Source organism: Nothoprocta perdicaria, unplaced genomic scaffold, assembly GCF_003342845.1.
Source record: "Nothoprocta perdicaria isolate Ctin4 unplaced genomic scaffold, notPer1 scaffold_120, whole genome shotgun sequence".
NCBI lineage: Eukaryota > Metazoa > Chordata > Aves > Tinamiformes > Tinamidae > Nothoprocta > Nothoprocta perdicaria.
In genome coordinates, this window is record NW_020454317.1 from 1,530,133 (window position 1) to 1,551,136 (window position 21,004).

General features: G+C 37.7%; 1 protein-coding gene across 1 annotated transcript in view; it reads left to right on the plus strand.

Moving 5' to 3' along the window:
• The window catches only part of MAN1A2 (mannosidase alpha class 1A member 2), a 139,717-nt gene that overhangs the window by 112,923 nt on the left and 5,790 nt on the right, over window positions 1–21,004 (plus strand). The window contains exons 10-12 of the mRNA XM_026054301.1: window positions 4,860–5,079; window positions 12,840–13,012; window positions 17,687–17,802. Coding sequence (XP_025910086.1) covers window positions 4,860–5,079; window positions 12,840–13,012; window positions 17,687–17,802 — 509 coding nt within the window. The remainder of the gene's footprint in view (window positions 1–4,859; window positions 5,080–12,839; window positions 13,013–17,686; window positions 17,803–21,004) is intronic.

Genomic DNA, 21,004 nt, shown 5'->3' on the forward strand with positions numbered 1-21,004 from the left:
CTGTATGACCTCGACTTATCTCTATTAAGAGACAATTGTTCATGTAAAACACATTTTATAACTTGTTCTGAATGATTTTTACAGGACTGACTTTTCCTTTATCATCTACATAACATATTAGCACTTTTTTTCTTGCAGATCATTGATAGAAATGCTGCATAACACAGAATAAAAATATCTTTGCAGAATCTTCATGGAAGGAGGTTTTTTCGCATTTTTTATTTTACTTACAACTCTTTCAGTGAGCCAGTTTTTAATCCACTTCATATGTGCTTGCTTTAGGACAAGTATTTTGTACAAAAGCAAGGAAGTTCCTTTTAGACATTTAAGGATATCAGAGTTATTTTGACAATCAAATATTTAATTTTAAATAAATTTGCTTATTTAATTTTGACTATTTCAATGGCCTTTTAAAACACTGTTACACCGTCAACTGTTTCACAGTCATTTTGAACATCCTTAGTTTTATAGGCTTTACTAAAAGTCAACAACACTATTCAGATAGTTGTTTTCTTCTAGTAGTCTTTGATACAATTTATTTGATATTATGGGTTTAAAATATAGGAGTTGTTTAACCTACTTTATATTTGTTGTTGAAATATTCTTTCCAGTTCTTAAATTGTGGGCACTTGAATGTTAGAGAATAGAGAACTTTTGTTTTCATTCCCTTCCTTGTAAGCCTACTCTTGCAAACAATTTTAAGTAGGTAAGAGGTCGTCTCTGCATCTGAATAGAACCATAGTAACATTTAAAGGAACCAGGAGGAGACACTGTGGATATGAGGGAGAAGCTGAGCTGCTCCCATTCTCAGTGTGATGAGACCTGGAGTTCAAGCATCAGATGGTCTCTTCTTTGGCTTTCTCCCGCCTAAGCTCTACCTGGACATATCAACCTACACGAGCTATACTGATTTACACGTTCTAGAAGATCCTTCTGCCCCAGGATTTGCTTTTATCTCAAATCCTACTTGACATTGGAAAATATGTTTAAAAACAATAAGCAAGATTTGCCTGTAGTTAATTGCATTCTAAATTTTTCAATTAAATACCCCAAATATTTTTAAAAGCCCATTCCTATCCTGTTCTGTTGCTATTGCTCGTAAGTTAGGTCTCCCTTTATAGCTGACATTTCTTATTCTTTGGTTTTGAGAACTTTGAGCAAAAGCTTTTTATGTTATTTATGCAAGCAGAACGGGAAAGCTGTAAAACACACTTTCTTCCCATACATAGCACAGAACTGGAATTGTTCTCAGCACACAAATTTAAAAATAATTCTCTGTTCAACCACACCTAATTCTTTTAGCTATTACAGGAGGAAGAGTGGAAGATACCACCATTGCACTCTCACTCTTAAGTCTTGCAGTAGGTTGTGATATCCCATCTCTTGGAAATTTTAAGAGGAGGAAAGAGGACAGATGTCCTAATTTCAGATTTTTCAGATGTCCTAATTTCCAACATGACATGTAAGTCTTAGCCAAGCCATTCTCTACTTTAACAAGAATACAACACGTTCTGCATCCACAACCTCAAAATGCTCCTGTAACATTAATGTAGTGATTTGCTGTGAAGTGCATTTTTTTCCATGTCTCAGTATGTAGACGTACAGCTGCAGCCAAGAGCTAGATAGAAAATTGTTGAGAATTTTTTCTGTAGTGATTAATATTGAGGATGGGCCTCTTGCTTTGCTTCCAGTGTTGTCATACTGAACTCTGGTAGTGCTGTCTGGCCAGCCCATTTTTTGTGTCATATCTTCTTCTCATGACAGCTGGAAGTATGGATGCCTCCTTTATTCTTGTGGTTAAGTGACTCCTATGGCTTATTCCTCTCAAGTTCTTGGCTGCAGCCTTGATTTCTGAGCAACCTAATCTGTCAGATTCACAAATTTATCTCCATTCTTTGCTTCTTCAGAGCATTAGATAGCTGAAGGAAGGATTCAGCAGTGTATTTGACTATTACAACAGAGCAAGTACTGCTACTGTTCTTTGGGTTTGTTTTTTTTTTTTGGAGTCATAGAATAATGGAAAGTATGAAGGTCAGATAAAGAAGAACATGCTGTTTGCATGTCTCAGATTTGTTTCTGACACTTTGCAGGCTATCAAAGCTGTTGTTTCATCAGTTAATTTCATGATGTGTTTTCATGATGGGAAATGAATGTTTTCTTTACAAGCTTAAGTATATGTGTCTACTTCAGTGTATATATATTTATGGTCAAGCTGAATGCTTTATAGTAGCTATTTTATTAGAGTGTTTTGTGACACCATGCATCAAGCCCAGGATAAAAATGTCAGGTCTGCTCCAACCTCCTTGAGTTTTTCTTATCTGCTAGGAACAGCGTTCCCAGCAGTGCCCAGCCATTCCCCCTTAATTGCTGTAAATATTAACTATCTGTTTTTATACAGTTAGCAAGCAATAGGTTATTAAATAATATAGCATTTTGAGAGGTTTACACTTGCTTTTTTTTTTTTTTTTTGAGTATGCTGCCTTTTCTCCCTTTTTAAGATGGTACTTAGTTATTAACTAGCCAGCAGAACTTAATTTCCAGATTTCAAAAACTATCCTTGTACAAAGCAGTGATGTTCAAGTGCAGAAGATATATTCTCTGTTCAGAAAAGGGGCACTGCAGCTAGGCAGTATTCTCCAGTAGTAGCCTGAAACTACAGAGTGCAGGAATAGCTCATGGAGAAATATATAAATCTGACTTTTGCTGGCTTCACTAGTGTCAACCATAATTTTGCACCCCTGAAACTGTTCCTGCAGCTTTTTGATACTCAACAGTTATGAAATTGTAGAAAGATAGGCTATGATTCAAAAGAGAAGGGAATTCTACACAACTTTCAGACAAAAATGTTTTCCTCCAGTAAATAATCCAAACCTTCTAAAGTGTGTTTGCTCCTAATAATAAAAAGACACTTTGCTCTCAACTTGTTCCTTAACTTGTGTCTACCATGTGATAAAAAAATTATTGTCATAGTCTAGGATAATTGAATCAAGAGAGCTCATGCTTCAGATTTCAGTATCATCTTCAGCAGCGCAGTTTACGGCAGTACCCATCTTTTCCTGACAAGTACCTTCAGGACAAATGAGGCTTGTGCTGTTAATCAGTTGTCTATCAGAGATAACTGTCTATTGGTTATCTCTGTGCGCTCCTCAGTGGATACTGCCATAGACACAAACTTCACTTTCCAAAATGGTGGAATTAGTGAGGAGGTGGCAATGCAGACCACCCTTCCCTTCCCTTCCCTTCCCCTCCCCTCCCCTCCCCTCCCCTTCCCATGCACACACTCAGCCAGAGTGGTTGAGTTGACCTGAGTCACCAGAGGATGGCAGAGAAACTTTGCTATCAAAACGATGACGCAGTCTGGAGCTAATGTAAGGCACAGGGCCCTGCTGATATCAGTACAGGCCTCTCTCTGTAAGCTACTTCATTGGCTTCTAGCAGGTACAGTCCCCTTGATCTTACAGGCTGTGCAAGAAAGACTAGACTAAAAAGTTCTAAGGCTTTCATTTGTCCATTTCATTGCCACAAAGACAAAAGACAGACCCTGCTTTTTATTTAGAAGGAAAAGCTATTTCACTGTCCATATGAATTGTAAATTGTATACTAACTAATTTGTGTACTACTTGAGTCTGTATTGTAGCCATCTGTGTAGATAGCAAAGGCACAACTTTCTGGACAGACATGACCTCCCCATCTCAGGTAACTGGTTATGTGAGATTCCCTGGCTGGATATTCTCCGTATATCTGTGTTTAGTACCTATAGTGCAAAATACAGCTGTGCTCCTTCTATTCTGGGGTGCAGTTTGTTTTCAGCACCTGAAAAATAATGGAGAGGAGCAGTAATTCACTTCTCTAATAGATCGTGTGGATGGGAAAATAAGCAGCAAATGCCACTTATCCCACTTAAATACTCTATTCCAGTCAGTGTTGGAGTACTCTGACCAGTAATAGATTCTGCACTTTAGGGAAGGTGGGAACCCCTCGAATAGCTATGTGCTGAAGTACAAAATAGATTTCTAGGAGAAGATGGGAATAATGTCTGTATTATAAATATGATAACCATAATGGACTTGAACTGTAGCAGGAAAGATTCTAGTTATACAATAAGAGAAACTATCTAATGTTAAATCTATTTAACATTAAACATTATTTAATATTGGGGGAAGTTGTGATCCTGTCACATATAAATGTACTATCTTCATGTGGTTTGCAAACTTTGGATCAACTGCTTTCCTTCCCACTGCTGGAAGAATACCCAGTTGCACATCACAAGCAGCAGATATATTGCCACAATTGTGCAAAGAAAAAGTAACAGTTACTTAGTCTATAAAATAATTGTGCTTTTTTTTTTTGTGCACAGTTGCCCTGACCCTTAGCTCTCCTTTTGCAGTTTTTAAAGCTGCTAGGGGGCTGGAGCATTTCTCTCTCATTCTGCTAAAGGCTGAGCATACGGGTGTTGCCTTAACATACATTGCTGACTGAAATGGGAATATTTTCTGAGTATGCGGAGACAGTAGTGTAGAACAAATAGATACTTCTCAGACTTAGCATGTAGCCAAACAGCTGTTTAATCCATACAATGTGTGCTTTGTAGCTGAATTCTTAGCTAAAATTACAATGTTATTTATGTTGTGACTTTAGTATAAAAAGCCTAATTAGCACAATTAAGCATTCAGGATATTTTGTGGAGTACATTGAAATTATTTAAATGTAACTGTTTGTTACTGTGCTGCTCAGAAATAAACATGGGAGAAGAATAAAATTTTTGTTTTGAAAACAGTATTTTTATTCTTTGAAGAAGAGTTAACATGTAAGATTTATGTTTCAAACACTATTTGAAAGTTCTCTCAATCTTCTTGTAGGCCATAGAAAAGCATCTCATCAGAAAGTCCAATGGAGGATTGACTTTCATTGGGGAATGGAAGAATGGGCACCTTGAAAGAAAGATGGGCCATTTGACCTGTTTTGCAGGGGGAATGTTTGCCCTTGGAGCAGACGGTTCCAGAGATGATAAAGCTGGACATTATTTGCAACTTGGAGCTGAAATTGCACACACGTGTCATGAATCATATGACAGGACAAGTAAGACACTTTGCTAATCTGCCTATTTCAGTAGTTGAAATACAGGAATTATTTAAAAGGTTTGTAATGGACCTATTTCTTGTCTCCCCTGCGCTGTTTTTATATAAGCACTATTTTCCCCACTTCCAAGTATTCGCTTCTGATTTACGTTATGGTGAGTAGTTGAAGAACTACACTTTATATAGTTCCTTCCCTGATGTTTATGCCTACCTTTGCATCAGTCGGCTGTGATACACTGTGTGAGTACAGGAAGGAGAGAAATGTATACTCTTGTCTTTCGGATATTTTTCATTTCAAATATAACTGTTCTTGCAGTTATGTGGAGTGAGAGATTTGTAAACACAATTTATACTCTTTTTAATAGTAGGGCATTCTGGGTAAGTACAATGTGCAATTAAACTAGAAAAGACAGAAATTAGTATGTGAATTGTAAATTGGCCAAAGACCTGATTGACAAGGAAGCAATGTCAGGCTTTACTCCTGGGCTGCAAGTTTCTCAAGTTCACAGTCTTTTGGACCAGGCTTATTTTATGTCTTTAGTGCTGATCTTGGTGCATAAAGTTTGAGTGTGTTGATTACACTCACTTTGGCTGCAAAGTCAGAAGGCATTATGAAATCAGATCACTCTCTGAATAACAAGCAGGAAGACCTTGAGACCTTGGCTATCAGAAATAATGCTTTTAACAGAGAAAAAAGGAAGTTTCTTTTCTCTAAACTACAAGTTTTCGAGTTGGAAAACAGAGGAAGAAAAAGATCTGAAAATGCAATTTGCTTATGGAATGATGAAGCAATTTCATATGGCTTTGAAAAATGTCAGTGCAGTCCTAATCTGTATCAGCTGGGAATTTTCAATAGAGATAAGAGAATATTAACACTACTGTAGAAGACACGTATAATTTGTCATCCAGTATAATCTGAATTCCAAGCAAAATGAATGCCGAGAAGAACCAAGAGCATGATTAAAGTAATAGAGCTTTTATCTTATAGTGGGAAAGTAAGAGAGGTTGGTCTCCCCAGATTAGAAGAATAATGTTGAAGAAGGGGATAAATTTGCTATTTATATCAGAGGGTAAACACTGAAGAAGAAATAGGCTCTTTTAAGATAATAAACAACAAAGTTGTACCAAGAACAAGAATTTATAAGCTAGCTCCGAGTAACTGTAGATGGGGAACTAGAAGTGACTTTGAGTAGCCATCAGAAAAGTGAGCTTCTGAAATAACTTTCTAGTAGAGGTATTGAGAGCTAAAAATAGAATTTTAGCTCTCAAAGATAGAGGATTCATGGTTCATGCAAAGTTTGCATAATACCAGGGTAACATTAGCTGTGATTTTAAAGAATTAGGTTTGTTGGTCTTTGAGGGATACCTGTTTAGCAGCAGCATAAAAAAGGAAGAAAAAATAATATTAGGATGCTTTATGGAAAAGATAGGAAATAATATTAAAACTATTGCTGCATTGTAAAAAAAAGAAATGCATCAAAATTTAGTTTCAGACATTTAAAGAATACTACATTTACTGTTTTTTATGCAGCCCTGATTTTATTTCTTTAGGTGTTTATTCTGTACCCTAAATAAGTCAAAAACCAGGGGGATATAAATTTCAATTTCATATTTAAAGACTGTATAATAATGCACATGCCAGAAACAGACTGAGATTTGTACAGACAGCTCTAAATTGGGAATGTCCTAGTTTTCTTCTTCACAGTCATGCCGACTCAGTAATACAGATTTTTTATCTCGGCTGTTCTTTTTTTTTTTTTTTTTTTTTTTTAGGTTTTTTTTCCCAAAGAAAATAAATATGCAAAATATCGATCTCCTTGTTGGGCATTAGCATCAGGTTTTGATGCAGAGTTTCATGCTTATGTGAGAGAACTAGCTAATTGTTGAAAAGGGCTCTCTTTCTGGTGCAGATAGTCATCCTGGTTTAGCTGCTAGATTTATGATTCAGTCAGCAGAAGGGGAGAACCTGGTCTTCTCACTCTCGTATAGATGTAGGAGAACTTCTACCCTGCATAGTGTCACCAGAGGAGACAGCCATATGCTTAGTCTTTATCTTCAGGATAGAAAGCTGTCTTCAGGTAGAATCAGAGCTTATTTTTTCCTATTCTTTTAAGGGTTAGTCATAATAAATATTAGTACAGTCTTACAGATTTTAATGTCAAATTATTACTTTATGAATATTTCCTATCTAAATTTCCTTAAAGACTGAGCATGAAAAAAGAAAAATTGCTATTTTAAGAGGTTGAGGGCCAGCAAAATTGAAATGAAATTTCACAGAAAAACAACATTTCTGGAAATGGAAAAGAATGCCCAAATGTTGGCAACCTATTGCAAATATTGAGATATGAAAGCTTGTTTCAAAAAAAAATATAATACTGAAAGTATCAAGCAAACTAAATACTGGATTTGCTCCTATTTCTGCTTAGAACACCATTAACATAAATGTAGTGGAATAACATTTCCTGAAATTATTGTTTTAAATCTTATATTCAAGTGGAAGTAGTTCTCGCAAACAGAAACTTAACAATTTTAGGGCCAATTTTGGACTGTGTTATTCTAGATACATTCCACTTGAGTACTTTTACTCTGGGCATTTTTTACCAGTGTACCAGCAAAATGCTCTTGCATGCAATGACAGTCAACATATCTGTTCAACCTTTAGGTGATTTTATGCCATGATCCTTGTTGGCTTAAGGCTTTTTATCTATACATTTTTTTAAAGCAGTAATACCTTCTGCTCAGTTGCTTCCCTCCCTCATGCAGGATCCTATGTCTTTAGGCAAACTCAGTCACCCTGTATGCAACAGAGCATTTACGGTGGCTTCATATTTCTTCAGAAAAACGAGACCTTTCTTTGGTCTTTTTTTTTGTTTACTTACCTTTTGGACTGCTGTAATCACAATCAGTGTGAGTAGTCATCTGTTGAAATACGATTGCCCAGACTGTCATCGGATCTAAGACCATCTCTATGGTCCAGTGGATGTCGTTGTTTCTGCTGCTGGCCTCAGAAATCCTTGAGATGAGAGAGACAGGATATATGAATCCTTGTCCCCTCTCTGATTTCTGTCAAATATTCCGTTGCCATCTGGTTTGTTTTTTTTTTTTCCAGCAGTAACAGATGGAAGAGTACTGTGTACTACAGGAATCCCCCACAAGTTTAACTGGGATGTAGTGCTCCCAGGCATCTTCTAACATGTTCCCCAACTCAAGTATTTCATTTAGAGTTCCCAGATTGATAAAGAAAAGGTATTTCTTTTGCTACAAATTATTTATGGCATTATTACCATCACTACAGGTAAAAGACTGAGTATTTTTCGGCATTTCTCAACACTATTGAAAGTGAGGCAACTTTCACTTTCATCATGCCATCACCTTTTGTAAGGTTTGTTGTTGGAATGATCGTATGTCAAGCCTCCCAACCTATGAATAAGGCAAGTCTCAGATCTGTGAGGCTGCCTTAGAGATGCCACAGCTTTATGCACCTGTGTCTCTTGCAGATCAAACAAAAGATATTCTGTCTCAACCTACAATACTCAATTTTTGTTTCGTGACCCATTATCACTGGTAGTTGCTTGGTCAGGACCAGTCAGCATTAGGATGTGATTTTTTTTCAGGAGTAGATATGGGAAGGGATGATAACCCATTTTGGACTTACAGGGTGTATATGTGTTCATACATAGGCTCAGTTCAGGTTAGTGATGCTGGAGATAATCCCAACTCTTCAAAGAGGAGAAAGACTTTGGTGTCTGGAATTTAAGGGTACTTCATTCAGTATGTCAGTGAAAACATCTAACAGTAGATATTTACATTTTGCGGTAGACACGCAGCAATTTAAAATTCAGTTTATTCTTTTTTGATAAGAAAACTGACCATGATCACCTTTTAGGTTTAGTTCGACTTCTTTATCTAGGGATGGCTAAACTAAGTCTAAACGCTTTCATTTGCTGGGAACAAATCACTTCCAGACTTAATCCTTTGAGTGGTACATCTGGTTTTGCTGAGGCTTTGCTGTCCTATGGACGTTATTTTTAAAGGAAGCAAGTTGCATGGCCTAAATGGACTGCAGTCTGTCTACATGGCAGCTGTCACCTACATGGCGGATGAAAGTTTCAGCGTATTTCCATATGCAACTGCTTTCCATGCTGCATTTTTTTTCTCTATGCTGTAACCTGTTCATTAGACTGTTACTGCAGTTATCCGAAGGCTGCAGTTGTATGACAGAAGATTTTGAGATTTATCTGTAGTCCTACAAACTGTGTTATATGGAGAGAAAACTGAAGGAACTAAAGATATGGGGCATGCTTTGGTCTGCACGCCCAAGTACTGGCGTAGCCCAAGAAATATTGCTGTCAACGGTAAGGACGAAAGATGCTAGTTTTGTGTACTTATAGTGCAAGATTTATCAAAGTTTAAACTCCCATGTAGATTGCAAATCTTGGACTTGTCTAGTTACTAGCGTACTAGTTTTCTGTTTTATATCCTTAATGTGCACCAATGAGAAAACGGGAAAGGCATAAAAAAAAAGTAACGTGATATTCATGGATGGTAATGAAAAAATGGTGATGAAAAAAAGATGTCCAAAGAAACTGAGCCAGAAATACCAGTAATAAATTAATCTGAAGAACTATCTGTCATAGGTATCAGATAAGTTAGATTAATAACTAATTATCCTGATTCACAGTCCATAGAATTTTAAGTAAAACATACAAACCCTTATACATAAGAATTTTTCCAGTCATTAGATGATAGTATGTAAAATAAGTATCATTCACAGACAAATTATTTTTTAATAGAAATTCACTGCAAATCTTTAAAGCTTCCGATAAGAACTGTTATCAGAATCTGGGTACAATATTAGCTGGTCTTACACACGTGACAATTCCAGTGCAGAAAAAGAACAGATGAATGAGGTTTCAGCTCAGGCATTGTCAAAGGGTGAGCAGATGCTGTCTCTGTCCAAAGACTCACAGTAAAGCAGTTTAAATGGGCACAGATGATAGAAATAACTACTTGTTTTCTAAGGAAGTATAAAATGACTTTGTACATTGATGGAGTAGTTTAGGGAGCCTCAAACCTCCTCTCTCCAGATATTTTGGAGGGTCTCTTCCTCAAGTTTTGTATGAGCTTAGCTAGACCATCTCTGTAATAATGGCATGCTGTGATAATGATAATGCAGTCCTGATTCCACACAAAAATTCCAGTGTGGTTGTCACGCTGCAGGGCTCACACATCCTCTGGTTATGCCATGGTGTAATTTTTTGGTGTACTTGCCACACAATGTTCCATCTACACTAGAAGTAGATATAAAGGGTTAAAGATTTAATGCACCGTCATGCTTCAAAGCAGAAGGTGTAGCAGTTTCTGTTTGTGAGGCATCACTAGACCTGCATGAAATACAACTATTTTGGGGGAAAAGAGTGTTCCAAGTCATACAGATTACTTGACCTCCAAAAGGCTTTTTCGCAAGTTCTTTGTCAAAGACTTTCAAGGGAATTGCACGTAGTGTAGTATTTGACAATACTTGCATAGATTTTTTGGAAAGAATTTGTGTTTAACAAATAAGGTAGGGATAAATAGTTAACTCTTGCAATGGAAGATGGTTAATCAGTGGTGGTTAGTATATTCATAAATGATCAGGAAAAGGGCATGAACAGTGAGGTGAGTGTTCTGCTGATGATAGTAATGAGGAAAAAAAAAAACCCACAATTCATGGTAGCAAAGATGAAAGAAAAATAAAAAATACAGGAGAACCTTATGAAGCTGAGTAATATGTCAGTAAACCTGACATATATAATGATGAGCTCTTAACTGACTAATACAACCGAGGAAAGAGCTCTTGAGATTATGAAAATAGCTCGGTAGCAGTCAGAATAAACAAAAGGCGAAAGACCAAAATAGAAGGCATGATTATACTGCTGTTAATCCATGATTTACCCACACCCTTAGTGCTATGTTCAGGTTGGTCCTCATTTTTCAAAAAGAATATAGCAGAATTGGAAGAGGTGCAGAGGAGGGCCTTAATGAACTGCTTCCATGCAAGGAACAACTGATTTGGCTAGTGTTCTGCAGGCTGGAAAAGAGTTAATTTTCATAGAATATAACAGAGGTTTGCAAAGGCATAAAGGGGTTGGAGAGGCTGAGCAGGGATCACTTGTTCACTCTCTTCAACATAGAGCTGGAGACTGCTAGTCTAGTAGGCACTAAACAGAAATTAACCTCCCCCTCCAAAAAAAAAAAAAAAGTTCTACGCAGAAGAGGTAGTAGAGATGTGAAACTGTACCAGTGAATATTTTGGATGCTTAAGTTTTGCATGCATAAGGGAATGCCAAATTAAGTACTTGAAAAAGAAATCCATTAAGAATTACTGACTATGTAAAAAATGTACTTTAGGTTTGGAGAACCCTTCAGCTGATAATGAGACTGGTGGAGGATCTGGAAAGGTGTTATGTGATGCGATGGGTGCTTATCTGCTTCTTACTCTTCCCTAAACTTATTTTGACTGCTGTTGAAGAAATTATACTGGACTAGACAGAACGATCAGTTATACCAATATGGCTATTCTTAAGTTTCTTCTGGGAAATATTTCCCAGAAGATATTAATACTTCCCAGAAATATTTATAATCATTTTCAGTGAAATGGGTAAAAGCATGCATTTTCAAATACACATCATAGACATTTCCTCATGGGGTTTTCCTACCAAGTACACATCTAAAGCATATTCTTTTGTTTCTCTGTTTATGTGCAGAACCCCACTCTCTTGGAACAAAAAGAAAAAAAATAGTTTTTTGGGAGGTTTTCTGCTGGGGCGCACAGTAGGTGGTTCTTATATTTTTAATTATAATATTCTAAGGTTCTTCTTTCAGACTTATGAGACCATGGTTAATTTGAGCCACTAGCCCTTAGGAAATACATGATTAATCTGTTTGATACTTTTCAAAGCTTAAGCGTAGCTTGAAAGTTCAACCCCTTTTAAATTTTCTGCTAAAGCAATGGGTTGGGTGCAGTAGTAATTAGTATGCATGATTTATGTGAAATCTGAGGAATTATGGGCATCTCTGTGATTAAAGACAGAAGGATACTGTCTCCGGCCCTGCCTCTTCATATTATAGATAGTATTTCTACAGATACCTCCTTTTTTTGTACAGTCTTCCAGAGATTTTGCCAGAAGGCAGAAATGGTGAATCTCATAGTTAGAGATTTTTAGGCCTGACTAAGTTTTTGTTGCCTACCGTCATTTAAGGATCACATTACAAAGCACAGTAGTTGTGGTTACCTAACTTAATTTTCTTAAACCAAGAGAGTTTGAGTGAGATGCAGGTTGTTTGTCATGGCAATGTCTGTTTTTGTTCTAAGATTTTCTCTGTTGAACTAGGACACTAAGGACATTAAAACCTCTGACCTTGTGTTTTTGGTTGTTGTTGTTCATACAATGAACTAATGTCAGTCACTTTAATTTTACTATATAATTGAATATATCAATGTGTTTGTATTATTAGTATTTTGTTAATTTTCGAGAGGATTACTATATTTCTGGCAAGATAGGTTATTGGTTTGATTATGCATATGAAAAAATATAAGCCTCAACAATGGGGAATATTGTGAGACATATTTATGAGACAACCTAAATAAAAGCTAGTTTCTGCTTTCCTCATATACTTAAGGTACCACTGCTTTGCACCTCCTCTCTTCTCTTCCTGCAAAAGTTTTGTGAGGATTTATGTTTTCCTTTTTTTTTGTATGTGTCTTTCTTTCCTCTGCAGCATTAAAGCTGGGTCCAGAAGCATTCAAATTTGATGGTGGTGTTGAAGCAGTGGCAGTACGACAGAATGAAAAGTATTACATCCTAAGACCAGAGGTTATTGAGACTTACTGGTATATGTGGAGATTCACACATGATCCCAAGTACAGGCAGTGGGGCTGGGAGGCAACACAGGTAATTATTGATGAACCATCAGCAAATTAATTTTATTTTCCTTTCCTTCTGTAGCCACTTCAAGCCAGTGGTACTGAAACATTTCAAATAACAACTGATTTTCTTCATCCCTGTAAACTAGGGTGTGAGTGCGACTGAGGGCTCTTACTCCTGTTTTGCAACTGCTGAAACAGATGCATAGATCAGTGATGTGTTCGATATTATGCAGCTGAGAAGTTCGGGCCTGAAAATAGCCACTAGTCATGGCTTCTACTGTTAGCAGCAGTCTTCAGCCTCCAGGAGCGGCAACATATCTTTGGAAGTGAAAGAGAATTATAAATAGCTTTTGGTAAAGCACGTGTTTTGGCACTCAGCGTAGGTTAAAAGACCTTGCCATTCAGTTTTCACTCTGTTTGCTGGTGAAACGCAGTTATTGGGAAAAATGGCCGGAGTTGTTAAGACAAGGCAGCATATGCTTACTTACGTGCACCAGTATGCTCACTTTTGCTTATCCTAGTGGAGTCACTGGAAAGAAAAGTTTGCCAGTCAGTTTAGACTCAATTTACTCAAATCTAATGAAAAAGAAATATAGCAGCTCAAGAATTAGACTATAAAAAGCATAAAAGGAAGTAAATAAATAAGAGGGCATAGAACAGAATTAAAAATTGTAACTAAAATGTCCTCTTTTTAGAGTCTGTTGCCCCTCTTGTATAGTTGCTCTAGTTTATATCACATCACTGCGTATTTGAATCAAATTTCCAAGTATAAAAGAACTTTTGGGTTTTTCCTGTTGGAGATGCTTGTCCTAATCCACGGGAGCCAAGATTTTGTGTAGACTGTGAACACAGATCTGTGCTCTTAGCCTTCCTTCATTCATCCTTTGTATATAGATGGATAGCTCCTTTGCCTGATATTTACAGATTATACTCCATGTGAATAAGTAAGCTTCATTTTCACATGACAGTATGCTATTCTAATTGTAATTGTATGTAATCCCCAAAAGATTGCTCATTTTAAATGCTTTCTAGAGCTGAACTGTGAACCGTTTGTCCTCTCAGGAATCTCACTGCTTCCACCTGCTGGTCTTGATTAAGGTCATGCAAAACTGATTTGCCAGCCATGCAGTCTTCTGGACCTGTTCAAAATCTTAGTGGTTGAGGGACCACTGCAGCTCTTCCACTTTCCTGCTGTAGATGTCACATTTTTTCAGAATGCAACTCAAAAGACTTGGAGTTGAGAATAAGCATTAAAGATAATAAGACATTAATGACATTTTTTTACTACAGTCAGGCAAATGAGATGAGGAGAAGAGGAGGACAAGAGCTTTGAGGATCTTTGTGGGCCAACACTGTGGTGTTTTCGTTTGTTTAGATCCAGAGTCAGGAGAAGCAGAAAAAGTACTTGGAGGCAGAAGAGGTCTGCTGAGAGATCTGTATTAATAACAGTGAAGATAATTAAGGCTGGCTTCCTGTTCCAAGTTCAGAACATTTTAGCTCATCTGATTCTGCCCTTTCCATAGGGTAGCTAAATTGTGTAGAAAAGTCCAAATGTTATAAGATGGTGTCTTAGTCTTGGTTAAGATTTTGCCTTATAGGTCACATAATATATTAACAATGAATTATTTCAGAGAGAGGGCATCTCTCTTACGATTTTATTTCAGAATCCATTATTGTTATCTTGAAAGCATTATGAAAAGTAGTGGATTAGTAACCATTGTTTTCCACCATTTGTCCTACAAATTGCTTGCTAATCTAATACCAGCTGTTGTTGGAGACTCTTGTTAGATGATCCAAGTTGAGATGAGGGATGTTTGTACTAGGTTAAAGAATACACAACTGTAAGTTTTTTAGGCAGAAGCTGTAATTATACTGTAAAGTATGTTTTTGAACTGTATCTTTTTCAGTTTTCTCTACCTGTCTTTATATGTTGGTTCCTGTTAATGCTTTCAAATGAAATGTCTCTTACCTGTTAAAAAATTGTGCTTTATTTTCTATTTGAATTTGTTTAGTTTCAGTTGTCAACCACTATTTTGCTATGACTTTATATACTAGATTAAAATGGTTTTTTTTACACCATTTAATAAACTTACAGCTTAGATTTTTAAGATGATAAACAAGTTGTACTATGTCTCCCACTTCGAATAATTTTCTCTAAAGGTTCAGATCTGCATCATCCTTTTTGAAAAATAATTTCTAGAACTATGCATTCCAATTTTGACATTTCTCACAGCTCTGCAATAATCTTTACGAATTTTTATGTCTTCTCAGAGAATGAAATCCAGCTCGCTATCATTTTTTTTGTTTTGTATGAAACTATGCTGTTTGGACTTCTTTTCTTACTCTTCTATATTCTTTTTACTTGTAAATGTTTCCATGCCCAGGACTGATATCAGGTGTGCCAGCCTAACATTATCCAATTGGCCTCCTAGTGCTTTTTAATATTAATACTACCTTAATTTTCTTACAGTCCCCTAGGATTTTCTGTATTCTGTGGTAGAATAAAAATGAGCATCATTTAGTCAAGGAAATGAGCATTGAGCTCTTGATTTAAAGAGTTGCCAGACAGTGAACCAAATGCCTCTGTGTTAAATATTGTGAACATTTCACAGAACGGTTGAGGTTGGAAGGGACCTGTAGGGATCCATACTTGCATGAGCAGCTATGCAGCAATCAGTGGGATTTTTCCTCTCCAGTTCATTACCACCTGGAGTATCTAGATCTCTGATCAATTAGAATAAATCCTCTGCCTGTCTTGAGCTTCAATCTAGCCTGAGCCTGTCTTCCCAAGGAGAAATTTCTCAAGATTTCTCATAGTGTAACTGTAGCCTACATCAGTGAGATTTCTGAAAAGATTTCACCTACACTCTACTTTATTCTAGACCTTGGTTTCTGAAAAGGAGTGTTTCCAAACTTGGAGAAAGCTCTACTTAAGGAAATAGAGAATTAGACTTTACCCAAGACTACCTTTCTTGGCATCGGCTCTGGCTCCACAGCCACAGGCATGTCAGCAATGTGCTTTTGCCTGGTTCCCCTCTTCCTTCTTTAAAGACTTCTATCTTCAGAAATTTAAATGAACTCTGTACGCTAACATATTATTCTTTGGTCTATGCACATTTGCACAGAATAAAAGTATATACATGGAGGAAGACAGTACCTAGTATGTTGTGACTTACATTGCTCATTTGCCTTTTTGCTTTTTTTTTTTTTCTAATTTCGCCAGTAGTATCTGCCAATATTCTTCATGCATGTGTCCAATGGGAAATCATGTTTTCTCTGTATTTCTAGTATAAAAAGACTTCAGCAAGGACTTTGATGAGTTAATTTTGACTAAATTTGTTTCTCTGCATAAAAATTCCATTTTATGAGAGCATTTAAAATTCCATTTTCTGTCTTGCTTTGACTCCCCTCAGCTTCTGTTGAGTACAGCTAGCAGGAAACAGAATTAACAGAAATTTAGGCCTAAAGCACTGTTCTCACTAAAGCACAGATTCTCACTAAAGCAGTGAGAATCTTCACACTACCAAATGGGTCAAATCAGAGATTACTGAACTACAGGTATCTTTGTTCAGTGGTTGATAATGACAGATACCCTGAGCCAGTTTCCTTTATTACTGTCTCTTTTCTGTCTCTGTGTGAATCTATTAAAAGAGTTATTGTCTGCTGAGGAGGAACTGCCAAAGCAGCAGGGAACCACAAATAACCTGTGAATCATTTCAGGGTCGTTTGTGGGGACTGTTTTTGATGGCTGATATCCTTGTGTGCTCTAAGTTTGTGCATGTGGATGGAATGATGAAAGTGCAGACAAGAGGCGCCCTGAGTTACTAATGTCTTCTTTCCAGTCTCCTCTTCCATTGTGCTTTTTGCAGTAGTATGTTGGATCTGACTAGGTCCTGACCTAGGGGCATAATGGGTGATTTGGGAATTCACGGCCCATTGGCCCTTTTCTGCATGGAAAGGGCCAACAGGGAGAAGATCTGCTGGCCCGCTTTCTCCAAGGTTTATGGATTTAGGCTGCATGCTATAAAGATAAAAGAGTTCCTCTGCAGTCCATCACACAAGCCAATTTAAGTTTCAACTGTATAAATAGGAAACAGAGAACAGCGCAGGTAGGGGACGGAAATATGGGGAAAAAGCAACAGCTAGAAGAGTTTATGAGAAAATCAACAGTTATCAAAGATGAATACAGCATTTTATCCCTCCTTTTACTAAGTCCCCATAACAGACTACTAGTCACATGTTCCTGCAACTCTTCAGACTGTCAGTTGCAAAATCTAGGGTATGTTTATCATTTCCTATACTTCTTGCAGTATGATCAGTTATGTGATCAGTTACCTATGAGCAGCCATCTCAACTCAGACCAGAAGGCAATGGAGTCCATGCCCTGTCATCAGTATCAGTCAATTGTGAATAGTTTGGAAATTTTTCTTTTATAGCCCCCGGGAAATGTGGTATCTTTAATAACCTTGAAGAGGTTTTACATCTGCGTTTGTTCAATCCCTCCACTTTTTTCTTTCTTTTTTTTTTTTTTTCAATTTCACTTTTAACATCCACAGCTTCCTCTCCTCAACAGCTACGCATCATGGAAAGAGCTGACTTCTTTTGTCTCTTATGAGCCTGTGTTGATCAAGCACGACTCTTCCAAGTTCCCAAATTTTGTTCTACAAATAAGCTATTTGTCTTTTTTTCCTCTTTACAGGCCATTGACAAGTATTGCCGAGTCAGCGGTGGCTTTTCTGGAGTCAAGGATGTTTATTCGTCATCTCCTGCATATGATGACGTACAGCAGAGTTTTTTCCTTGCTGAAACTTTGAAGTAAGTTTTCTGTACATGTTCATGGCATCTTCCTATAAAAGCAAACATCTAAAATCTAGAAGAATACTTAGGCTTAACAAATCATCTGTTGTCTATCACAGTCTGTCTTCCAACTTCAGGCTCTTAGGTCAGCCCATTTACCAGCAGAAAATATAAGTAGGGTCTCCCATGCAAGTATCTTACGTTGATGGAGCTTTGGTTTAAAACCTCCATTTGATATTTGGTGTTACAACAAAAGAAATTTTATCTCCTTCCAAAAAATTCCCTTAAAAATATTTTAAGTTCACTGACTTGACATGTTCTACATGAGATACTGTATGCCATGCTGCCACTGTATGTGCTGCCATTCAGAGGGACCTAGACAGTTTGGAGAACTGGAGAGCTGGGCAGAGAGGAACCCCCTGAGGTTCAGCAAGGACAAGTTCTGCAGGGTCCTGCACCTGGGGATGAATAACCCCAGGCATCAGTACAGATTAGAGGTTGAACTGCTAGAAGGCAACTCCATGGCGAGGGATCTGGGAGCCCCAGTTGACAACAAGTTAGCCATGGGGCAGCAGTGCCCTCGTGGCCAAGAAGGCCAATGAGATCCTGGCTGCATGAGGAGGATGTTGCCAGCAGGTGGAGGGAGGGGATCCTGCCCCTCTACTCAGCTCTGGTGAGGCCACACCTGGAGTATTGGGGGAAGTTCTGGGCTGCCCAGGAGCATCCCCAGATCAAGAGGGATGTGGAGCTTCTAGAGAGGGTCTAGCGGAGGGCAACCAAGATGATTAAGGGACTGGAACATCTATGGTATGAGGAAAAACTAAGCGAGCTGGGCCTGCTTAGCCTGGAGAAGATTGAGAGTGGATCTGATCAATATGTCTAAGTACCTGAGAGGAGAATGTAGGGAGGATGGGGTCAAACTCTTCTCGGTGGTGGTCAGTGATAGGACAAGGGGTAAAGGGTATAAGCTGAAACACAGGAGGTTCCATCTCCACATGAGGAAGAACTTCACTGTGAGGACGACGGAGCCTTGGAACAGCGTTCCACAACAGGGAGGTTGTGGAGTCTCCTTCTCTGGAGATCTTCCAGACCCGCCTGGATGCCACCATGTGCTCTAGGTGTGCTTGCTTGAGCAGGAGGTTGGACTAGATGGTCTCTAGAGGGTCCCTTCCAACCTCAGTCATTCTGTGTTGCTTTGATGTTGTAGACCCTGTTTCTCCTGTGTGTGTCATTAAAAGGCAGTACATAGGTGACAATGACATGGAACAAAAGCCCTCTGTGCCCTTGAATGAAATCTTTGTGTTTATCCCACAATTTACTTTTTGATTTTTTTTAAATATTTTTATCTAGGCCAGCATATCAGGCCTTTCTGTATTTATTTTAAAATATTTATTATTATTGTTATGCAACATATGTTTATAGTTTACTTCTACTACTTTTATAATTTTATATGTTACAGATTTTGAAAACTTTTGAATATTTCCAGTTCAGTCAAACCTGCAGGACTTATCTAGTCTGTATTTTACAGACTATTGCACTCTGTTGCACATTCTGTTTAAAGTGAAGCGTTACAGATATTTTGCCTTCCACCACATTTCTTTCTTGGTGAGCTCTCCACTTCTAGAAGAGAAATATCTGAGCTGGCTAGATTTGCAACCTTTTTTTTTCTCTCTCTCTCTTTATTGGATTTTGGAGACTTTTATCAGTTAACACCATGAACAGAAGCCGATGTTAAGTATGAATGAGGCTAAAGGCTCATGTTGGGAGTCTTGGTTGTTGCTTCTGCCTGCATATCCGTGTCACATTCTGTCAGCATGTGATGGAAGAGATGATACATATGGTTTTAGACAAAACTGTCAGTTATCAAGGATCACTAACATGCTCTTTCTGCCACTCCAGCCTTATGATATGAAGCGCTGTAATCATTTGCTAGTTTAACACTGTGTGCAGGTTTTGAAGAAACAGAGTTTCTATACAGCAGAGGAGTTGTCAATGTCAGATGTTGCAACTGATACCTGAAGATTGATTTTAGCTGCTGGGATTTCAAAATACAGAGGGGAGAAAGAGGGTCCTTCTTTCCGTAGCAGCACTGGTGCCTACTCTAGGCCACTCAACCTGTTTTACTGGCAAGGAGGATCTCCGAGTTCATCGTGTGCAAGGGAACATTTTGGCAATTCTGTCTTTCTATTGCACCCTTTATAAACTCCTCTAAACAGTCACAATACTTTGTTTTTCAATATTTTTATTAAACCAAAGAAAGTCAAGCTCTGCTGCCTTCTCCGCCATCTTCATTAATTTTATTTTATTTATTCCTTTGAATTTGTTTTCTGGAGCTGAAAAGCTATATTCCCAAAGGGAGAGGCAGCGGTTTCAAACAGGTCTAGTCAGAGAAGCATTACCTCTCAGGGAATTGATTTTATATGATCCATTTGCCTATAAAAACTAAATCAGAGAATGAAAGCCTTTCCTATGGGACTTCTGTGGTAACAAGATGGCTGTTAAAATACTGCCAGAATCCTCTCTAGATCTTTAATGGTCACAAGGTGATCTTAAAATTCACTGATTCATCACTTGGATATGTGGATATACTGTTGTGCAAACATTGTAAGAGAAGGAAATTCTGAGGAATAGCCCCCAAATGCTTTACTGGCGTTAAGTCTGGATCACTTTCTACTTGTGGAGCAAAATGAAGTTTTGTTGCAGAGCTAGAGATTAGATCTTTGAATGCAATGGGCATAGCCAAGCCAGGAACTGATATCATCTTGAGATAGAGTGCATGAAAGCAAGATAGTTCAGAGGGCTGTGAAAATAAAGAGAGGAAGGCTGGGTTTGTTGCCAAGAAAAAGATGGAGATATTCTTTAGAAGAGGATTGTAAAATGTTTGTTACAGAACGTCAGCGGTTATCTTTTGCTGTATTTATAATAAATTCTGCATCTTTATCCCCCTCAAATTCAAAGTTTATGCCTCCCCTAAATATGTATTATGCCTCCCCTAAATATGTATTGTTGCTGCTCAGACAATGATTAATCAAAGATAACCTCCCAGGGCAAACTATGAGATTTTAGGCAGTATGAAGCAAGAACATAATCACTGATCAGCAAGGTGCAAGATGTAGAAGTAGCTTGCCTAAGTCTGAATCAGTAAGGAAGGTGAATTTGAGTAAGCTTACTTACAGGCTATACAACTTATACTACTTATTTATAGGAAAGCAGTGCTGCT